The following is a 20,669-nucleotide window of genomic DNA, read 5'->3' as shown; positions in this document are numbered from 1 at the left end:
AATAATTCTAATATGCTGATTTGCTGCTCAAGAATAATTTCTCATTATTATCAAAGTTGAAATATTTTGCTTAATATTTTTGTGGAAACTGTGATAACTTTTTACAGCACTCTTTGATTAATAAACAATTCGAAATAACAGCATTTATTTGAAATAGAAATCTTTTTTAACACTGTAAATGTCTTAACTGTCACAAATTTTTGACTGGAAGTGTATATGCCAGCTATTTTATAAATCCTTTCAAATAGCACAATAGATGTCAAAATAAAAAAAATAAAAAACATATATACAACATATATACAACATAAACTTTCAAAATCTTTTTTTTTCTAGGTGGGCTTCATCGATTACATCGTGCACCCACTGTGGGAGACGTGGGCCGACCTCGTGCATCCAGACGCCCAAGACATCCTGGACACGCTGGAGGACAACAGGGAGTGGTACCAGGGCACCATCCCACAGAGCCCCTCTCCAGCACTGGACACCTGCAGCGAGGGCAGGCGCGCCGCTGGACAGGAGAAGTTCCAGTTTGAACTGACTCTGGAGGAGGACGGAGAATCCGACACCGAGAAGGACAGCGGCAGCCCTCCTGATGAAGAGGAGGAGGAGGAGGAGGAGGAGGAAGAGGAAGAGGAGGAAAACAGCTGCAGTGACTCTAAAACCCTTTGCACACAGGACTCCGAATGTACAGAGATCCCCCTGGACGAACAGGTGGGGGACGGACAGGAGGACGAGGAGGACGAACACGAGGAGGAACGGGAATTATCAGAACCCTGTGTTTTAGAGGAGGAGGAGGAAGAAGAGGACACTGCCAACACATAACACAGTATGAAACAGCACCTGAACTTTTTTATATTAGATGAGAAACACTTATTTATGGTTAAGATATTAGTTTTTTCATTGTCTATTTTGCATATCAGAAGTGCTTTTTAATGTCCGCCTTTAACATGTTTTTCTTTTTCATTCCTCACTCTTTCTTTTTGTTTCAACCATTTTACACTCAGGAATATCTTTTCCACTCCCACCTGTCATTCATACAAACAAAAGAAAGGTTATAAAGCTTGTCTTTTATTCCTGATTTCGAGGTACTTTTTCTTTTTTTTCTTTTTTTGTTTTTACTGAAGCAGTATTCTAGAAACATCGAACTTAGAAAGCAGCTGTTTTTCACCAACAAGACACTATTTTTTCCTGCAATTCGAAGTATTTTAGCAGACAAATGCTTTGAACTTCACGTCTTCCTGATGCCTTGAATGTGTTATTAATCTGAATTCAGTTGGCTGTTGTTTTTGTGCATCAAGCATTATTTGTTTTTGTGTATCAAGCATTATTTGAAGTGAACAGATATGGTACCAAAGTGAAAAAAAACATGTAAAAACACAATTTTCACATAATTTAAATGACCATATTTGGGGTAAATATGCAAATGTGGCAAAAATGTGGCACATCTTTTTTTTTTCGACCTTTATTTGTCACTCCCAATTCAGATCTGAAAATAATTTATTTAAATGAATGCATGAGTTCAAACATATCTCCTCAGTTTGATAATACATGGTAATATTTCAACTTAAAAATTCCCCCAAGAACAAAATCTAATGATTTTGTTATAAAACAATAGCTTGATTAAGCCTTAAATGTTTTTGGTGCTAACCAAAAATTTACAAAAACATGCTAATAATGGAGTCAAATTAATCCTGGGTATCACTTCATGCATTAACAATAAGATTTTGTATTGTAATTAAATAATAATGATAATAGCAATTATTATTATTATGATTATTATTGGCCTGCTCAAAAATAGCTGTTTGGTGCCATATGTCTCTGGCCAGTTAAATATAAAACAACTGACATTAATGATGAAGCTCAATGTTCTGGTTTCTGTTGTCACATGATCACAGGACAATCAGCTTTAGTGCAAAGCGCACTGTACGTTTTCCTGTCATTTTGTTTTTTGTTGATCGTATTTATTTTGGTCATTTTTGACATCGCCAAACATTTCCAGTGGTAATGGTTTTAATTGCTGCTTTACTCATCTCTGTCAAGTGTCCTACTGTATCCTCTTCTTTTTGTTGTTTTCATACCAGTATTATTTATTAATGCTCTTTGATGTGCTTCTAGCATATTAAATCATTTTAATCAAACTGTAGCATCAGCAAGGCAGGCTTATCAGTCAGTTCTCCTAAATAAATTGTTTTAATTATACATATGCAGTAAATATATCTAATCAAATGTTCTGTATGATATTGAAGCCTTTTGAAACTAGCCCTTTTTCATTGCTTTATTTAAAACTCATTCTGTTGCCAAGTTTTTTGTTTTTTTTAATGAGTAGTTCATATTTTTTTAATTGTCTCCATTCACTACATTGTTTCTCATTTCTGTCTGTTTACATACATGTATTTATTGTGCTGTACAGTACATATTGTCACTCTTATTATGTTGTAAATGATTATATCATCCCTTTTGGTGATGGTGTTGTATTATGGAACTCTTACTGAGAGAATGTTTGTTATTCTTAGTATGTAATGATCCCATTGATATGTGTCTCTAGAGAGATTGCGTAGAGAAAGGGGAAAGCCAAATTATAGTCATTACTGTGTTTATTTTACATTCTTTCTTTTTAAAAGAAAGTGGTTCTGTGGCCTGAGGGTTGTGCCTTACAGATAGCTCTTTAGTTTTTATCCTCTTGCTGCACTAAAGAAACTACTGGCTGGAAACTGACCTAGATGTGTTTGTTGTGTTCCTCCTGTTTATGTGGCATAAATGCTCCAAGGAAAGAAAGAAAGAAAGAAAGAAAAAAAAAAATAGACAAAAGTTGTCAGACCTCACTGGGCAGGGTAAAAGCAGGCCAGTGTGGTGGGTTTGGATTTGCGACCAACTGTAAGTCCGTCATATTTCCGTCTATGCTGTGTTCGTCTGACTGAAACATTGAAAATCATTTGCGTTTCATGCAATATGAGAGAGAACATCTTTCTGTTGGGTAATAACAGGGCATTTTGATTTCCAGATCCAGAGAGGGATTGAAGCATCCTTCACAAAAAACCCAAACGCTCAATTTGGGACTCGTTTTGACACGTATACTGTAGATTCTTAATGACCCTGAATGGATGGGAATCAGTGTGTCCTTCTCGTCTCTTTTTAAATCATGACAGAAATACACAAACAGAATTTGACAAATGATATTTAGGGATAACTTTTTTTTTTTTTTTTTTGTTATGTGAAATGAATGAGAAAATTGTCTGGAGGTTTCACAAGACTGTGTAGTTGTTTATTGGACTCCTTGTTTATTGCAGTCTATTGGATAGAACTGTAGAAATAAAATTTACGTACGAAAACTGGTAAAATCCAATAAAAATGTTTTTATATGCACCAAAATAAAAGCATGGGTTGACTCTATGATGATGTCTCTTGTTTCCTCTGAGTTAAGAATCTATTGCTTTCTTTCTTTCTTTCTTTCTTTTTTTTAGATGGACTGGTTTCTTTTTTTCGGACCAGTTTTATTTTAGTATCATTGAAATGCTATTATAGTGTTTGTTATATTTTCTATATATAAATATGTTTTTTTCTTGTTTTAATTTTGGTTAAAGTTTTAATAATTTTGAGTTTGGTCATTTTTATTATTTTAAATGTCAATATAGTTTTTATTACTTTTTATTTTTAGTTGTAGTAATTTTAGTATATCAAGTTAAACTAACTGAAAGTAAGAACTGTTTTCTTGGCAATTAGCTGAAGTAAAATAAGTTAAAGTATTTTTTTTTTTTTTTTTTTAAACTATAATAACCCTGGATCAGACTGAATTATTTTATTTTGATTTTTTTTTTAATAAATACCGATTCAATAGCAGCTGTCTGGACAGAACATGTGAAAGACTGGATCTAGACATCAGAATCATTTCAAGGCCACATTTATTTATTTTCTCATACTTTTAAGCTTTCGCGATCATTATCCGTACACACAGTTGCACACAAACATATCCAACCAACTCATCAGCAAAATGCGAGTACAACATCCTCTCACGCTACACACAAGTTAGACAAGTATATAGAATTTATAAATTTGCAGAAGTTTATAATTCCCCTGAGAGACATGGGAATGATGTGGAGAATCTAAAGTTCGACTCGATGCTTATGCTGTAACTGCGGATTACTAATACAAGAGATATTGCGGTATAGAGGATACAGGTACACTAGCAACCCCTGAAATAAGACCTGTATACTGCTATAATGGCATAAAGAAAGGACAAGGTTTGACACTTGTGTTTGGCACAATCTTGCTAGTTTGCTATGTCATTAACACCAAAAAACTAGGATTTGAAGCCAGGTCGAAGATTTGGGGTTCAGTAACTTATTCTCTGTCTCAGAATACAGAAGCTTGGCAACAGCGCTCGAGCCACAAGCGAACGGCCTGGACGGTGAACACTAGCAGCTACAGTCAGATTGTTGCGGTGGCGTCGTGTTGTCAGTTAGTCTGGTTGTGGGCGTTCCCGTGGAAACGGCTGGGTCGGCCTCAAGAGTGTCTGACATCTTGTCGCAAATGATGTCCACCAAACGCTCAAATGTCTGCTTGACGTTGACGTTGTCCTTTGCGCTTGTCTCAAAAAACTCAAATCCTTTTGGGAAAGAGAGAGGTAAGCAAATGAAATATACAAGTATAAATGTTTTGGGGTTGAAGATTATAAGAATGCTTATTCTAAATAGCTGCATTTATTCCATCAAAAATACAGTAATATTAATATTACAAATTAAATAGCTGTATTCTATTTGAATATATTTAAAATAATAGTAATTTATTTAAAAGTAATTTGTTCCAGTGATGAATAGCTGAGTTTTCAGCATCAGTACTCCAGTCTTCAGTGTCACATGATCCTTCAGAAATCATTCTAATATGATAATTTGGTGCTCAAGAAACATTTATTGTTAATATCAATGTTAAAAATGTGATTTAGAATATAAATCCTTTGTAAGATTATAATTGTCTTTACTGTCACATTTGATCACTTGAATGTGACCTTGCTGAATAAAAGTATTTATTTCTTTTAAAAAAAATCTAGTAGTGTGATATATATAAAATATTTATATTTAATATATATATTTAATGACCCTACAAGTTCGATTAAACAATCAAAATACGAGGAAAATATTTGATATTTTTTAAGTATTTAAAATATGAGGGTAAATAAGAGCAAAAAATGTTACTATGCAACAAAAAAAAACATCCGTAGAAAAACAAGAAGCTCACAAGAAAAAGCATGCACTGACTACAACATAATCAGTAATTAATATTTTGTTGGTTCTCTCATTTTTCATGATTCATAATTTCTTTATATGACAGCCTGGCCAAAATTACGTCCAAACAATTTGCCATGTTTCAGTGCATTATCTCAAATAAAACAATTGTCTCCAAGCACGACAACGCAATATGCTTACAAAATCTTTAAGATCAAGGTGAAAATGTGACTTTTCCAGACATCACTTTTGGCCAATACTATATATATATACTCACCCAGCTGTTCCGCTAGCAGTCTCCCATTGTCCACAGACACTATCCTTTCCTCATCCATGTCGCATTTGTTTCCTGCGAGGATCACCTGGGCATTGTCCCAAGAGTATGTCTTAATCTGGGTCGCCCTGACACGAGACGAGACAAAAGCGAGCAGACGTGCTTGTCGTCAGTACAAATGCCCTGGAACATCCTCCAGGACAAGATGTGAAAGACTCAGTCAAACCAAAACATTGTCAGTTTTATTGTATGAGAATGTCATCATGCCACAGAAAATCAATGGGAACTTCATGTCAAGCAGACTTGTTTATATTCTGTCCATCTCTCTTCATTTTTCTCATCTCTTCAGCAGCATGTTTTTAGTTTTCTCTAATCCAGAGATGGCCCTTCATTAACACTACAAAATCACTCAAAGTATTGTATTTCACAATCTGTCATCATGACATAAATCTTTTTTAATTTTACTAAACTAACAGGATAAATCAATCTCCAATGTAATTTAATTGAACAGTAAAATGTTTATCGTGCTACGAAGCCCCTCAAGGGACGTAGTGGTGAAAGAAAATACATGAGATGGGAGGAAAAATAATAAGTCAATGCTTTTGCGTTCTCTCACAAAATGATTGCGTTCCCCCGAGAGACTTTGCGTAAAGGGACCATGTATGGCTTCAGACGACTTGAAGGTAACACATTACAATAAGGTTTCATATGTTAACTAAATTAGTTATCATGAACTAAGAATGAAAAATACTTCTACTGCATTTATTAATATTAGTTAATGCTACTCTCAACATTTACAAATACACTTTTAAGATCAAAAGTTTTATCTGTTAACATTAGTTAATGCACTGTGAACTAACATTATTAACTAACTTTAAATATATTGCTCATTGCTAGTTTATGTTAGTTTACTAACTTCCTAAAGTTAACAAATGAGATCTCATTGGAAAATGTTACCAACTTGAAATACGGTGCATAATTTATTTCATTTTATTTATTTATTTTTTGGGGAAAGTCACTGAAATGACATGAGGGTGAGAAAATGATGACAAAAATTGCATTTAATTTTAAATAAAATTATTTTAGCATATCATTTGAAACCATTTTTGAGCACTGAAACAACAATGTCCTTAATAAACTGATACTAAACTAATAAACCTAAAATTTGCTTTGGAAGAAACAACTCTTTTGCTTTTGTGCTAGACACTAAAAATCAATTATAAGTTTTAACACAAGCCCATGCTTAAGTAATATTTGTGTACTTTCTCTGTACTTTTTGTTCTGTGTGTACAACATTGGAAAGATAAGAAGAGGTCTAAGTAATTTCCATGACATGATTAATGACTTTCATTTATAGATTTTGACTCCGGGATCGACAGACACGAAGGCAGACGGAAACTGCAGGAACACCTCTGCAAACTCCTTACCAGCTTATCCTTATCAACTTACCAGTCCTGAACAGCAGCAAAAGACTCCTCGTTGGTAATGTCATACATTAGGATGAAGCCCATGGCCCCTCTGTAGTAGGCTGTGGTGATAGTCCTGTACCTTTCCTGCCCAGCTGTGTCCTAAAAATAACAAGAGCAGCATTATAATTGGCCGGTTTCACAGACGAGGCTTAAGCCTAAAATATGTCAGTGCCATTGTTTTGTCACAAGATGCACACCAGTAATGCTTTTTTTTTTTTTTTAAGGCACGTTTAAAAAAGTCCTAATTTAACTAAATCCTAATCCTAAGCCCTGTCTGTGAAACCAGGCCAATATGTAGAAAATTAGTCTAAAAAGAGGTGCATCTCTACATATATTTTGACCGAGAATCACGTTAAATTCACAGGAACTGATTGAGTCAATGAGTCTGGGACAGACAAATGGAGTCAAGACAGCAAATGTGTGAATGAATGAGCGCTCGAGTCTGAGACGGTGCTTTGTCACCTCTAAAAGTGGCAGCGCTTTAACGGCATGACTAAAATAGAAAAGCATGCCATGATCTGATGAACAGAACAGTTTTGCTGATGCTGACTTAAAGGCCTAGATAAGGTGACAATGGCTTATGTTCTCTTTCCATAAGCCAGTGTTAATCATCACCCCATGTGGTGTTTACATTGCTCCATGTGTGATTATCCAGCTCTTCAGTGCTTTACCAACCGTGACACATTGATGCTGAGTTAAAAAAAGACTGTGTCATTTTTGAATCATTGTACCATTATGACGTGAATGAGGCAGAAATTACCCAGATCTGAAGCTTGATCCTTTTGTCGCTCTTATAAACGGTTTTGACCTTAAAGTCGATGCCCACTGTACTGACGAAGGCAGACGTGAAAGTGTCGTCGGCATAGCGGAAGAGGAAAGATGTTTTTCCAACACTGCTGTTCCCGATGATCAACAGCTTGAACATGTAATCAAAGTTTTGATCAGAGCTCTCCTTTTGTTTGTTGTCTTGTGTAGCAGCCATCTGTGAGAACACAAAGCCACAGTTTGATTAATAGATCAAAGGTTTACAGCCTGACTCTTAAAATAGTAAAGTCTAAAAATAGAATTATCATATAGTATAAATAAATGATAGGTTACACTTTATTTTAAGGTGTCCGTGTTACAGCGTAATTATATGTATTGAGTAATAATAATTAACTACATGTACTTACTATAGGGTAGGGTTAGGAATAGGGGTTGGTTTAGGGTTAATTGCAATTATGCACAATTTATAGTTATTACTACAGTAACTATACAAGGACACTGTAAAATAAAGTGTTACCAAATTATAAATGAGTATTTAATTAAAGACTCAGTCCTCTCCATGTATTTGGTTGTGTGAAATTCAGCACCAGGAGCTGTCCATGGCTGCGTCTTAAACCCAGTGAATGTCCTACAGCATTTTTGCATTTAATCCCACCTTTAACTTCTATAACCAAAATGTATTTTAGTTTAAATGTTAATATATTTTGCACAAGAGTTGTCAACTATAAATGAATGTACATCCTGTCTTGATTCCCTTTTTACATGTTTGCATGGCTAGTGCAAACAGAGACATGACCAGATGTGATGACGATCAAAGACAATGTCTGTTTTTAATTAAAAACTGATTGATTCACAAAATAAAAGGGGTATTGAAGTACTGTAATATTAAAGAAAATAAAGTCAAAATTAGAAGAAATATGCATTAATTTTAAATATTAAATTATGTTAGCCTACTTTATTGTTTACAACTTTCTATTGAGTCGACGTATTGAGGAAATAAACAACTTTTGACACTCCAGTTCAAATTGTAACCAGGAATAAAACATAACTTTACGTTATTAGAAATGTCATGTGCTCACTTAGCTGGGAAACCAATGTGATTAATTGGTGTAATATGCGCGTGCAAACTCGGAAGGCGCAGATGATACCCCACAATGTTGTCTAAGTAGGCAGCACACTAGGTTTTGAGACGCAGCCTACAGCGTGTCTCATTCTAGTGTTTTTAAAGGGGTCCGTCTCTTTTCAGCCAAGCCCTGGATATTAAAGGCTAATAGTCTTCAAACACCTAATGCTCATAATGACTATACTTGATGTGGACCATAGACAAAGAGAATTTGAGCTGTAAATGAGAGCATAGACTCATATTGGCAATATTCTTTCATATAAACAACAAAGAATGTTTGAATTAGCAGCTCCTGTGAATAAATGAGCTTTTACGGCTGACTGCTTTTCTCTTCCCTGATGTTGCGTTTCATAAATTTAATAGCCTAAACATTTCATGACCGGTCATTATTATGCTCGCTATCAAAAGGCAAATCTCTTTAAACTACATCTTTTTTATTTATTTATTTATTTTCCAGTATGACTAAATTAGCCATTTATTTCTCTTTTTGCGTGGCTCTCCATTACGACCAAAGTGGTCACCAAACATTTAATTTATATAACGACGTTGCACACTTACCTTCCCGTACAACTCCATTGTTTCAGACAATAAAACCAATACAATAAACGGAGCTTGATTCTGATTTAGTCCTAATAAATTATAGTTTTTTTCCCCCGTTTTGGAGAGGTGGAGTCGGCTGTTTGGGTTGGATGCAGTGATGCTCGCAATGGACGTCAGCAGACACTCTCCACCCATTCATCCAGTTGAAGTGTGAGTGCGGGCTGCCGACAGCAGGGGGCGGTGTTGCTCTCTCTCTCTCTCTCTCTCTCTCTCTCTCTCTCTCTCTCTCTCTCTCTCTCTCTCTCTCAGACAGATCACAACAGATTAGAAACAATAGTACAATATATTTTACTCAGAAAAAAAAAAGTTTTGGGGAATTTAGTATTTTTTGTTGTTGAAAATATTTATTAATTAATGTTATGCTATGTAATCTGTAGTGGACACCAAGACTACAGACATGAAATGACATGTATAGGCAAAAACAATGGGATTTTTCTTTCATTCACCAATCAGTTTTTAGGTTTCAGATTATTTTTTTATATTTTTTGCCCACCAAACTTTGTATAAAGATGATTCTCAACTTATGAAAGATATAATGGAATGAAATGATATACCATTTTACTTTATGCAATATGTTGGTAAAATGGCCATACATGGGTGGTCCCATTCAATACAATGTATCTAATCTAATTTGCATATTAATGTTTTCTTGGGGCAACATATAATGAGGTGTAATAATGGGAGTAATAATTGGCAACATTTTAATATCTAATATTTCTTAGGAATACTGATATAAAATGCATTTCCCTATTCACTTAGTGTCTCCCAAAATGCTTGATAAACATGAGTTAAGTCCTGGTGTCCACTACTGTGAACATGTATGAAATCAATGCCCTGTTTTGTTACAGAAATTCATATTTTGATTAGAAACCCCATAACATTTTCCTGAGATGTTGATTTATGATAAACCATTTAAAAAGATTTAAATGATAATTTTATATATATATATATGATGTGTTCTTTACAGGATATAAATCTGACATGTATGGTGTCAGAAAAAAATCACTGAAATATAATGTCTCCTACAGCGGAAAAAAGTCTATTCCTGGATTCCAGGACGATATAATAAATTATCGGATCATTTAGATCGGTCGTGGGCCCTGTGTCTCATCTGGTTGCCCGTTAACAGCAACATTGCCCAGCAACATTGCTCAAAAAGTTGCCCTGTGTATCATCACCTTAAGTCCTCGCCATTGGACGGCAGCATGATATAATTAATATTAATGAGCTTGGCCTTCTCCATAGTAGAACTAGTGCCCATCCCACTCTCGCATGCGCCTGTGTTGTTTACGCGAATGTCACGTAGTCCTCGTACTAAAAAGCGCAATATATACATTGACATGTAAAAGGTAAACCGACTTTTAATTGTGTAAAATGTTGTCGTTAAATGTGTTGTTGGTAGATTGTGCAGGGGTTGGTTGTTTGTCCAAGAAATTTGAAGAAAACGCATTCGTGCTTTTGTGAACAGCTTTTAAAGTAAATAGAAACATACGCGTTCAGGTTGTAAAACACGCCTTATATTGCTTAAGGTTACAAAGTCTGCTATATAATAAATTATTGTGGTAAAAAAAACTGTTTAGGCGTTGTTTCTATTAAAAACAATGGATTTGTAGCGTTCTCTAGTGGCTGAAGAACTCTGGAAGAACTCCACCAGAACTTCATTTTGACTGTATATTTATTGAACACGACCACATGCACGTGGAGAAGAAAAAGTGTCATATAAAATGTGACTTTCGACTTGCATGTCAGCTTTGATCACATTCATTTTTATATTGAGTCATGGATATTATATTTGTTTGCTTTTCCCACTAGTGATCCATCATGGAGGATTCAATAGAGGTCATGCTTCTGCATAAAAGTTACAAGCTCTCCCAACATACTCAGGAAAAGTCACTTTTCACAGCAGCATCTGGAGCTTTGCTCATGGGGGTTTATGGGCTCTGGACATTATTTGCACTTCCTGGCTTTCGGAAAGTACCCACATGTCTTAAGGTACTGCAAGTAATATTGGCAGCTATACATAGCATTTGCTCAGTTATACATAATAAAGACCTGCCAATTGCACTGTATTTGTTCAGTACCCTGGGTGATATCTTTTTAGATGGCAACAATCTGCACTTTACCATGTGCCTGGATACAGTTGTTGTTTAGACTGGAGAGAAGAGAGAAAATTAATCAGCCAATTAAACACTTATGTAAGTTACATTAATATATTGTCCAGGTGCCTTATTTGCCCTCCAGCAGAACACAGACTCAGAATGTAATGAAACTCCTGCATGGGAGAGCAGGATGTCTGGCAGATCTGGGATCAGGTGATGGGCGACTGGTGAGTCTTTAACACTTGTATGATAATGAATGATAAATTATATATGTTATAATGTGCTTAACACCAATCATTTTGCACAATAACTATGCATGTATTTGTCTTCCATAGCTTGGACATCTAAATCCTAATAATGAATAAAACATTTAACATGCTAATGTAAATAATGTGAGTCTCCAAGTGCTAAATGAGATTTACAGATTAAGTTTTTAGCACTTTCTGTTTCAGATGCTTCTGATGGCTTTCTGCAGATGACTACTTTCTCACCACAATACATGGTGAGATGCTTAGCAACTGGATGGGAGAGAAAATATGGAAAATGAAGCAAAATATATTTTAAAAAAATGAAAACAGGCTATTTATAACTTTGCTGTTAGATGTTGCTCAAGGGGCTTGGCTTTCTGAACTGAAATGACTAATCTATGGGCTATTTGTATGGTGATTTCACACCATGATAATGGGCACTGGGCAGTCTACCTGGAGCTGCCTCTTTTGCGTTCCAAAATAGATCCCATTAACACTCTTATGAGGCTCAAATGTGGATTCAAATATATTTTTCTCCTATTATATCTATAATTGCAAGAATTATTGGTCTTGCATTTGACAATATTCCTTGTGTGTGTTTTTTTTTATATACGGAGAGCAAACAATATGAGTCTGGTTTATATCTGACTGTAACTGACATAAATATCCCAGAACCTGGTTCTCAAAGTGTAGGTTTGGTCTGGGTGTGTTTTGTAGGTATTTGCTGCCACTGTAGAGGGTTTCCAGTGCACTGGCTTTGAAATCAATTCTATCCTAACTGGATATGCCAGAGTCAAAGCAAAGTGGAAGGGGATACCATCCAGCACTGCCAGTTTCATAAACCAGGACTTTTGGAAGGTAAGATGTTTTTAAAAGTAAAGTATGTTATTCCTGTGCTATTTCAACTGGTCTTCCATTGGCCAGTCAAAGAATTAGTCCTGCCCTTAACTCATGCCATTGGTTGAGTAAATGTTGCTGTTTTGCGATGCTCAAGCAAACACAGTGACAAGAGTGTTGAAAAAGTGTTTACCAATCAACCTAAAGGGGAAAAACAAGATCAGAATTTTATCGGAAAGCGTAGTTCCACAAGGAACTGTCTTCAGAGCAGTGATAAATTGCATAGTCTTAAAAATTAGTAATCTTTTCTTTTTTTTCTTCTTTTTTTTTTACCTAGCTATTTCAATTCAGTTAAATAGAAAGGTAGATTGGTCTAATTTGAAACAGAAAAGTGAGATGGATTACTTCTTGTCTAACTGCTGGTTGAACTGCTTGAAAAAATACACATATCGTGTGCTTATTTTATTTCAGAATTGATTTCACATGTCCAAGTGTTGATGATTCAATTTTACCATTTCCTTTCACAGACCAATTTGTCCAAATATAACAATGTGACTGTATTCTTGGCACCCGGAGTGGTATGTATGCGCAGATGTCCTTGCTCCATTTATACTGAGCTGATAAAAAAGACAATTTGAGGACTGTTTTAAAAATAGAAAAGATAGTACAGTACAAAGAGACACATATTCTACTAAATTGCGCAATGATTTTGGTCTGATCATTGGGATTTGTTGGAGAAGAAATAAGCTTAGGTTACCATGGAGAGTTTTCGAGTCATTTTTTAACAACATCGTGTGCGAGACAGATGGGGATGAACACAGTCCCACTTCTCAATGGAAAACACTAATGCAACAAAATCACCTGTTTGACTTGCCAATAATAGCCTTGGTCAATACAGTGTGCTTTGTTGTCTACAGATGGAGGTGTTGGGTAGGAAACTGGAGAAGGAGTTACCAGATGAGGCTTGTGTGATTGCCTGTCGCTTCCCATTTCCCGACTGGACTCCTACAGCCACAGTGGGTGACGGACTAGAGCAGGCCTGGGCATATGATATGAATGCCGTACGGAAGCTTTCAACACACGCTATCATGAGATAAGGAGAAAAGCACCTTTCCCTTGTGTCAAAAAGATTTGTTTTATGTTTGAGCTCCACCTGAAAGTTACCTGTCACTTTAGAAGACATATACAAAGTATATGCAAAGTATAAAGCATATAATAATTACTTACTACATTTTTTCCTCCTGTTCTGTTCCCACATGTGGGTTTGATGACAAATGGCTTGTGTGTGTTGTAAAATTCTAAACTAAACTTTGAAATAAAGAGCCAACATTGCCTTAATGCCAACAAACTGATCCTATAATCTTGGTCTTTTAATATCTCCTAGAATAGCTAATCTAATCTCAAGGATTTTGAGGATAAGAACATGTTTCTCCATCACATGTAGTTCAGTCTTACATTATTGTTCCCACAAATAAAGAAAAATACTTGTTTCATTCTTTTTTTTATGTATATATATATTTTTTTTAAATAATTGAGCTTAATGAATGCAGTAAACACTTAGTTTTTTATAAATTAGGGAAATGCAAAAAAAAAAATCTGTATTCCTATCATGCTGCAGAAAGGGTGCAAATAATGTTATTTTTTGGGTGTCACATTTGACATTTTTAAAGGATGTTACACTTTTTTAACGAGGAAAAATAATGCAGTAACAGGTTGCACACAAAATGTGGGACCCAGCTAAATATTATGTTTTGATAATTAAAATGAAAAGCTAATAGTGCTTGAAACTAATAGTGCTTGAAACTACTTTGATATTAATGTAAATAATTTTTTTTTTTTTTTTTTTTTAAGTATGTTAAAATGAAAACATTTGTGCATGACTTTAATTATTAAATACAGTCAAGAAGGTCAAGACCTCTGATGTTGGACAGGTCAAAATCCCAATTTAAAGAGGAAATACTAATATTTGATGTTTTAAACTATATTAATTTTATGTTAGGTAATAGTGTGTCTAACATATAGAATATTTCTCACAACATGGAATTTGTACGTATAATTTTTTTTCTGGACATGCCAGATGTTGTATGTCACTTTGACCACATGGTGATGCTCTGACACCAATGCATGGGATTCAGTTCTTTCAAACGTACAAACGAATTTACGATGGTTAATTTATTGAATATCAATATTTTGCCAATATCTCGCCGATGCTTATTTGTATTGTCTAGGCTATAAATAACATACCTTTTACCGAAAAACAAGATCTGTAGGCCAATTTTTTAGTGCCTGTGAGAGATTGCAGTGTGACTATATGAACCATTGCACAGATATACCAGATTCTCTCCTATAATATTTGTCTAGTAGGTGTCTGTGAAGTGTCTAGGATGTTTAATAATGGATAGAGTGAGGTAGTTCACAGATGACTGTACACCAGACCTCACGCGCCATATAGGGTCTTCCCCTCTCGTGACGTAGTTCGTCGAGAGGAGAGGCGCGCGCCGGTGCTGAGGTATAAAAGCGAGGAGACACGCCGGTACAGCAGCACTGTGACAGTACACACAGTTACAGAGTTATGGAGACACTAAGGAATACCTCTTACCCAACTATAACGGCACACAACGAAAAGATGTGTGAGCTCAATAATATAAGTGAGCAAGGAAGGAAAAAGCCAGAGGATAACAGTCGGACGGCCACAGAGTATTCCAGAATCATTACAGACCCCAATACTGGGAAATGTTACTGCCGTGGAAAAGTTCTGGGAAAGGTAATGGCCGAAATAATAATCCTGTTATTATTTAATTTATTATTTAATAATTTTTTTTATATAAAAGTATTGTATTATTTTATGTGGAAAAAAACATTATTCATTGTATTTGTGCATGTTTGCATTGCTTTTGTATCATGTATTTCTTTATCTATCTATCTATCTATCTATCTATCTATCGGTGCACTGGTTATGACTGCATTGCTTCTTGAAAATCTCTTTTTCTTGGAGTTGGTTAACTTTATGCTTATCTTATACTTTCTATATGCCACAGGGAGGCTTTGCAAAGTGCTATGAAATGACCGACCTGTCTTCAAGTAAAGTCTATGCAGCCAAAATCATCCCGCATACGCGTGTGTCAAAACCGCACCAGAGAGAGAAGGTAGGACAGACACGTTGCATATGTAAATACGATTGCATGAGTGATTGATCGAGACCTCTTACTGATGTTTTATATTGTGTTAATCCAGATAAACCGAGAGATTGACCTGCACAGATCTCTCAGCCACAAACACATAGTGCATTTCTACCACCACTTTGAAGACAAAGACAACATATATATTCTATTGGAGTACTGCAGTAGAAGAGTAAGTATCTTTTTTTTTTCTTTTTTTTTTTAAATGTGTTTTAAATTGAGGAATTATATCATAATATATAATGCAAATGACTGTGTTCTCCCTAACTGACTCCTGGTATTCTTTTTTAGTCATTGGCCCATATATTGAAGGCACGAAAAGTCCTAACAGAACCTGAAGTCAGGTATTACCTGAAACAGACAGTGTCTGCTTTAAAATACCTTCACGATTTAGAGATCCTGCATCGTGACCTGAAACTAGGTATGCATGCATTTACGCACTCGCATGATGTATATTAACATTCCATCAGTTCATAAGTAGTTACATTTTTTATGTTTTATCATTCTAGGCAACCTGTTTGTGAGTGACTCAATGGATCTGAAAGTGGGAGATTTTGGGCTGGCTGCCAAACTAGAGCCAGTCACCAACAGACGTAAAACGATCTGCGGTACACCCAATTACCTGTCCCCGGAAGTGCTGAACAAACAGGGCCACGGCTGGGAGTCTGACGTGTGGGCTCTGGGCTGCGTCATGTGAGTTTGTCACCATCAGATCCGAGGGTTTCCTCTATGCAATATATTTAGAAACTGCTCAGTATTAATAGGCATTGATTGCCGATTCAGACTCACTCTCTATGAATGAATGTCTACTTTTGTTCAGGATTGTATTTGGTGATCATGCTTTAGCTTATTGATTGAATATCATAATAGCAGCACATGTAGCACAGTTTGAGCTGTGAGTGTCGAGCTGTTCTGTACTGTTCGAGTACTTTCTGTCATCCGGTGAACACAAAAGATGAAAACTGAGGCTGCCAAGCTCTAAAATAGCACCATAAAAGTGGTCTTTAGCAATATTTAAAGTCTTTTGAAGATTTAAGTTGTGTTTTATATTGTTATTTACTGTTAAATAAGTGAATAACAACTTCTGTCTGCCAGTCTAGCTATCATATGACTAAAGAGGACTTCCTTTATGATACTTTTATGGTGCTTTTGCATGATTTTTGAAGCTTGACAGCCCCAGTCCTTTTTCAGTTAATTATATTAAAAAGAACAGCCCTAATATTATCAAAAAATAGTTCAAAAACCTATTGACTGAGTAGACATGAGTAAATGTTGACTGAACTATTATCTTAAGAGCCAAACCCTTATTAATCTTACATTCATTTTCCTTTTCAGGTACACCATGCTCCTGGGAAAACCTCCATTCGAGACCACGAACCTGAAGGAGACATACCACTGTATCCGAGAGGCCCGGTACACCCTTCCGGCCTCCCTCTCTCTCCCTGCCAAACAGCTCATTTCCGGCATGCTCGCACAGAACCCTGTGGACCGCCCGCACCTGGACGGCATCATTCAGCATGAATTTTTCACCCAGGTAAGTTTATTTGTCACAGCGCAGGTTTCAGTATATCCGGCCAAGTAGTTGGATTTTTGGTCAATGTTTTTGTCTTGATTTCGCCGCAGGGCTTCATGCCAGAAACTCTACCTGTCAGCTGCTGCCATTCTGCCCCAGACTTTCACATTTCCAGTCCAGCCAAGAGCTTCTTCAAAAAGGCAGCGGCGGCTCTTTTCGGCGGCAAGAAGGACAAAGCCAAGTACTATGAGAATATAAGTAAGTGCTCGCTTTATGTAACTATAGCATCCTTCATTTCAGATGAACCTATTAATAACTCTTTATCTTCCGACAGATCGCTTGGCCAAAGAAGAGGAAGACATATTCAAGCTCCGTCAAGACTTCAGAAAGACTGCCATCAGTCATCAGATTACTACACACTTATCCGAGGTGAGCATTGTTCCCTTTATAGCAGACTATAATAAGGAATTCATCACCAGCTCAGAGATATTAATGAAGGTTAAGTGTTCGGTCATTCATGACACACATATGCTGCAATTTCTCCTGTTTAGGAAGGAGGAAATCCGTCAGCACCTACAAGAAAGCTTGTTACCCAGGCAACTGCCGGAAGGCTGCAGACAAGAGATACCATTCATTTGATTGTTAGAGGCAGCTTGGGCAGCTGCAGTAGCAGCAGTGAATGTAAGCATGTGTTATACTTGCGTGTGTGTGTGTGTCTGTCTGTGTCTGTGTGTGTCTGTGTGTGTGTTTCACCTGTTTGGTCTGATTCCAGCTCATTAGTATCGCTAGCTGATGCAATGTATCCCGCTGTCTCTCTGTAGGTCTTGAAGACACCACCACTGGCACTGTGGCAGAGGCTGTTATTAGTGTTCTGAGAGGCTGTCTTGAACACATGCCTAAAGGTGAATAAGCCATATTACACTTCACACTGACTCAGGGTTTTCTATACTGAATCCATTCTGTAGAGTAAAGAAAATGTGTGATCTTTGCATCTAAAAGTACTTTTTTCCCTACAGCGGATAGCCTTCCCAGAGGAAATGGTTGTAATAGTTTGAAGTGGGTGACTAAGTGGGTGGACTACTCCAACAAATATGGCTTTGGCTATCAGTTGTCTGACAACACAGTGGGCGTCCTTTTCAACAACGGAATGCACATGAGTCTCCTCTCTGACAAGAAGTAGGTGCTTCAAGTTGACTGTTTGCTAACTCACTTCCGCTCCAAAAATCATGTGTAATGCCAATTTGATTCATTTCTGAAGTAGGCAAACGTTATGCATACATATTCATGAAGCAGGTGCTTACCAATATGCATAAACTAGGGATGCACCAATATTTGGTGAGCCCTTGGTGAGCATGAGAAACCTCTTTAAAAAAACATTAAAAAATCTTACTGACCTGACTTTTGAACGCTAGTGCATATTTAATATACCCAATAGTATTCCTTATGATTTCCATCCATAGTCTTCAGCATAGTTTCTAGATGATCTTCTAAAAGGAAGAAAAATTTCACCCATATCCTGGAAATGTCAGTTGAATGACAAATTGCATTACACATAAAGAGCAAGCATTAGTCATAGACCTCATATATATATATATATATATATATAGCTGTAGAATCAAACAGTGAGGATTGTGTTGCATTGATTGTGTAGTTTTTGATAAATATGTTATCTTCATTTTTAGGACTGTTCATCAATATGCTGCGCTCGGCCAGAAGTCTGTTTTCTCTGTTATTGAGGCTCCCGAGTGTGCTGTGGCCCAGGTCACCATCCTCAAGTACTTTGCCCACTACATGGAGGAGAATTTGATGGATGTGAGTGCACTCTTAGTTGAACCCCTTCTGTTTGTTTTTAGCTTTGAATTTGTTACAGGTCTAAAAGTCATAGACTTGACATTCTGGTCTAGATTTCAGGCTGTACAAGAAGCTGTTGTGTTAATGTATTGTTTATCCTTATTTTTCATTCAGGGAGGGGATGTGATAAGTGAACCAGATACACAGAAGACCAGAATATATCTTCTGCAGTGGTTGAAATCAGACAGAGCTTTATTGATGCTTTTCAATGATGGCACATTCCAGGTAATATTATGGTCATCTTTATTTACTACAAAGCAGATTTTAAATGGATAGTTCACCCATAAATTAAAATTATTTCATCATTCTGATTATTAGCATAAAATGATGACAGAATTGTAATTTTTGGGTGAACTATTTCTTTACTGCAGCAGTAGATAACACATACTCCTGCAAATGTTGGTAGAGCTTTATTCCCCATGTAAAAAGCTACTGTCTAGTGCTCTCTACGCCCATCAAAACCCCTGGGTAGTTATCAGTCAGGTCTGTCTGTTCAGATAAAAAGCTGTGTACACTATAGCACTGTGGGAAGAAGGTCACAAACCCTGCTGTAATAACATCCTGCATCCCGGATGAAGCGTTTCACGTGTTTCAAAGTGTTTCACGTCAGTTCAAGAATAACAAAAGTATTTTCTTCATCTCCGAACAGGTGAACTTCTATCACGACCACACCAAGCTCATCCTGTGCACACAGCAGGACGAATACTTACTGACGTACATCAACGAGGAGCGAACCTCCACCACCTTCCAACTGAGCACGTTGCTCGGCACGGGCTGCACCGCGGACCTGCGCAGTCGTCTGGAGTATGCCCTGAACATGCTGTTGCAGCGAAGCAACTGAGATTGACAGATGAGGAGAACAGTTGGCCCCTGACTCAGCAAGAAATGATGATTTCTTTCAGTGCAAGGGCACAGAGGAGGAGTTGTTGAACTGAAAGTCCACTGGATGTGAACTGGATGGAGCTATGGAAAGGTCCTCAATAACTGAGACAGACTCTGTAGATTTACAAATGCTGAAATTCAGAGACTGTAGTGAAGAGGAATGATGTGATGAAAAGATTATAAAGAGGAAAGAAAATCTGGGCTGGGACCAGGCATCCCTTGACAAGAAACTGACTTCTTGTGTGTATGTGTGGTAAAATGTTTATGGATGCACACATGCATGTAATAATCTGCAAAAATGATTGTTTTTTTCCCTCTGTCATTACAGAATATTTATTGTGTACATATTTCCTTATTTATTTATTTATTTAATTAATAAAAACCCAAAATTCTAACATTATGATTTTTTTCTTTAGACTGTATGTATACTGTATATTTTGCTATATATATATATATATATATAAAAGATAAGATATGTGCATTAATAGAGTGGTGCAGGTGTGACGTCAGAACTTCAAACATTTTGAAGCATTTTGTTCATTTTTGAAAATGTAAGATTTCCGGGTTCTGACGTCATATCTGCACCACTCTATTAAATCATATTAGAGAT

At 36.4% G+C, this 20,669-nt stretch overlaps 4 protein-coding genes across 11 annotated transcripts in view; 3 read left to right on the top strand and 1 right to left on the bottom strand.

Moving 5' to 3' along the window:
- pde4d (phosphodiesterase 4D, cAMP-specific) overlaps window positions 1–3,390 on the top strand; it is a 135,945-nt gene extending 132,555 nt beyond the window's left edge. For all 8 annotated transcript variants that reach the window (XM_084086451.1, XM_084086452.1, XM_084086453.1 and 5 more), the window contains one exon: window positions 334–3,390. In XM_084086451.1, coding sequence (XP_083942577.1) covers window positions 334–822 — 489 coding nt within the window. In that variant the 3' untranslated portion in view covers window positions 823–3,390. The remainder of the gene's footprint in view (window positions 1–333) is intronic.
- Window positions 3,391–3,882: 492 nt separating this feature from the next.
- rab3c (RAB3C, member RAS oncogene family) lies at window positions 3,883–9,593 on the bottom strand. Its single transcript, XM_084086479.1, has 5 exons — window positions 9,409–9,593; window positions 7,723–7,944; window positions 6,943–7,061; window positions 5,497–5,621; window positions 3,883–4,603 (listed from the first exon to the last, which is right to left on the bottom strand). Exons 1-5 carry the CDS (start codon window positions 9,583–9,585, stop codon window positions 4,413–4,415), a joined length of 834 nt encoding a protein of 277 aa, XP_083942605.1. The 5' UTR covers window positions 9,586–9,593; the 3' UTR covers window positions 3,883–4,412.
- A 1,673-nt stretch (window positions 9,594–11,266) lies between these two features.
- Window positions 11,267–13,870, top strand: LOC311098309 (ATP synthase subunit C lysine N-methyltransferase). Its single transcript, XM_084138440.1, has 5 exons — window positions 11,267–11,442; window positions 11,672–11,776; window positions 12,515–12,655; window positions 13,162–13,212; window positions 13,552–13,870. Exons 1-5 carry the CDS (start codon window positions 11,272–11,274, stop codon window positions 13,729–13,731), a joined length of 648 nt encoding a protein of 215 aa, XP_083994566.1. The 5' UTR covers window positions 11,267–11,271; the 3' UTR covers window positions 13,732–13,870.
- Window positions 13,871–15,137: 1,267 nt separating this feature from the next.
- Window positions 15,138–20,454, top strand: plk2b (polo-like kinase 2b). Its single transcript, XM_084087883.1, has 14 exons — window positions 15,138–15,398; window positions 15,673–15,780; window positions 15,869–15,985; window positions 16,105–16,234; window positions 16,323–16,506; window positions 17,149–17,347; window positions 17,437–17,584; window positions 17,661–17,755; window positions 17,878–18,007; window positions 18,148–18,228; window positions 18,343–18,502; window positions 19,009–19,138; window positions 19,292–19,402; window positions 19,827–20,454. The coding sequence occupies exons 1-14, from the start codon at window positions 15,207–15,209 to the stop codon at window positions 20,016–20,018; spliced, it is 1,977 nt and encodes a 658-aa protein (XP_083944009.1). The 5' UTR covers window positions 15,138–15,206; the 3' UTR covers window positions 20,019–20,454.
- Window positions 20,455–20,669: the final 215 nt, after the last annotated feature.

This window comes from Abramis brama, assembly GCF_963993115.1.
Source record: "Abramis brama genome assembly, chromosome: 16".
NCBI lineage: Eukaryota > Metazoa > Chordata > Actinopteri > Cypriniformes > Leuciscidae > Abramis > Abramis brama.
The sequence above is the reverse complement of the archived record's forward strand: the minus strand, read 5'-3'. Positions and strand labels throughout refer to the sequence as shown.

Excerpts from the sequence above, each read along its gene's own strand:
- plk2b (XM_084087883.1), top strand. The coding sequence starts at position 15,207 with ATGGAGACACTAAGGAATACCTCTTACCCAACTATAACGGCACACAAC. Across the intron at positions 18,229-18,342 it reads TCTTGAACACATGCCTAAAG|CGGATAGCCTTCCCAGAGGA; the intron begins GTGAATAAGCCA and ends TTTTCCCTACAG. Across the intron at positions 19,403-19,826 it reads TCAATGATGGCACATTCCAG|GTGAACTTCTATCACGACCA; the intron begins GTAATATTATGG and ends ATCTCCGAACAG.
- LOC311098309 (XM_084138440.1), top strand. The coding sequence starts at position 11,272 with ATGGAGGATTCAATAGAGGTCATGCTTCTGCATAAAAGTTACAAGCTC. Across the intron at positions 11,777-12,514 it reads GATCAGGTGATGGGCGACTG|GTATTTGCTGCCACTGTAGA; the intron begins GTGAGTCTTTAA and ends TGTGTTTTGTAG. Across the intron at positions 13,213-13,551 it reads TATTCTTGGCACCCGGAGTG|ATGGAGGTGTTGGGTAGGAA; the intron begins GTATGTATGCGC and ends TGTTGTCTACAG.
- rab3c (XM_084086479.1), bottom strand. The coding sequence starts at position 9,585 with ATGGGTGGAGAGTGTCTGCTGACGTCCATTGCGAGCATCACTGCATCC. Across the intron at positions 7,945-9,408 it reads CAATGGAGTTGTACGGGAAG|ATGGCTGCTACACAAGACAA; the intron begins GTAAGTGTGCAA and ends GTGTTCTCACAG. Across the intron at positions 4,604-5,496 it reads ACTGCTAGCGGAACAGCTGG|GATTTGAGTTTTTTGAGACA; the intron begins GTGAGTATATAT and ends CTTTCCCAAAAG.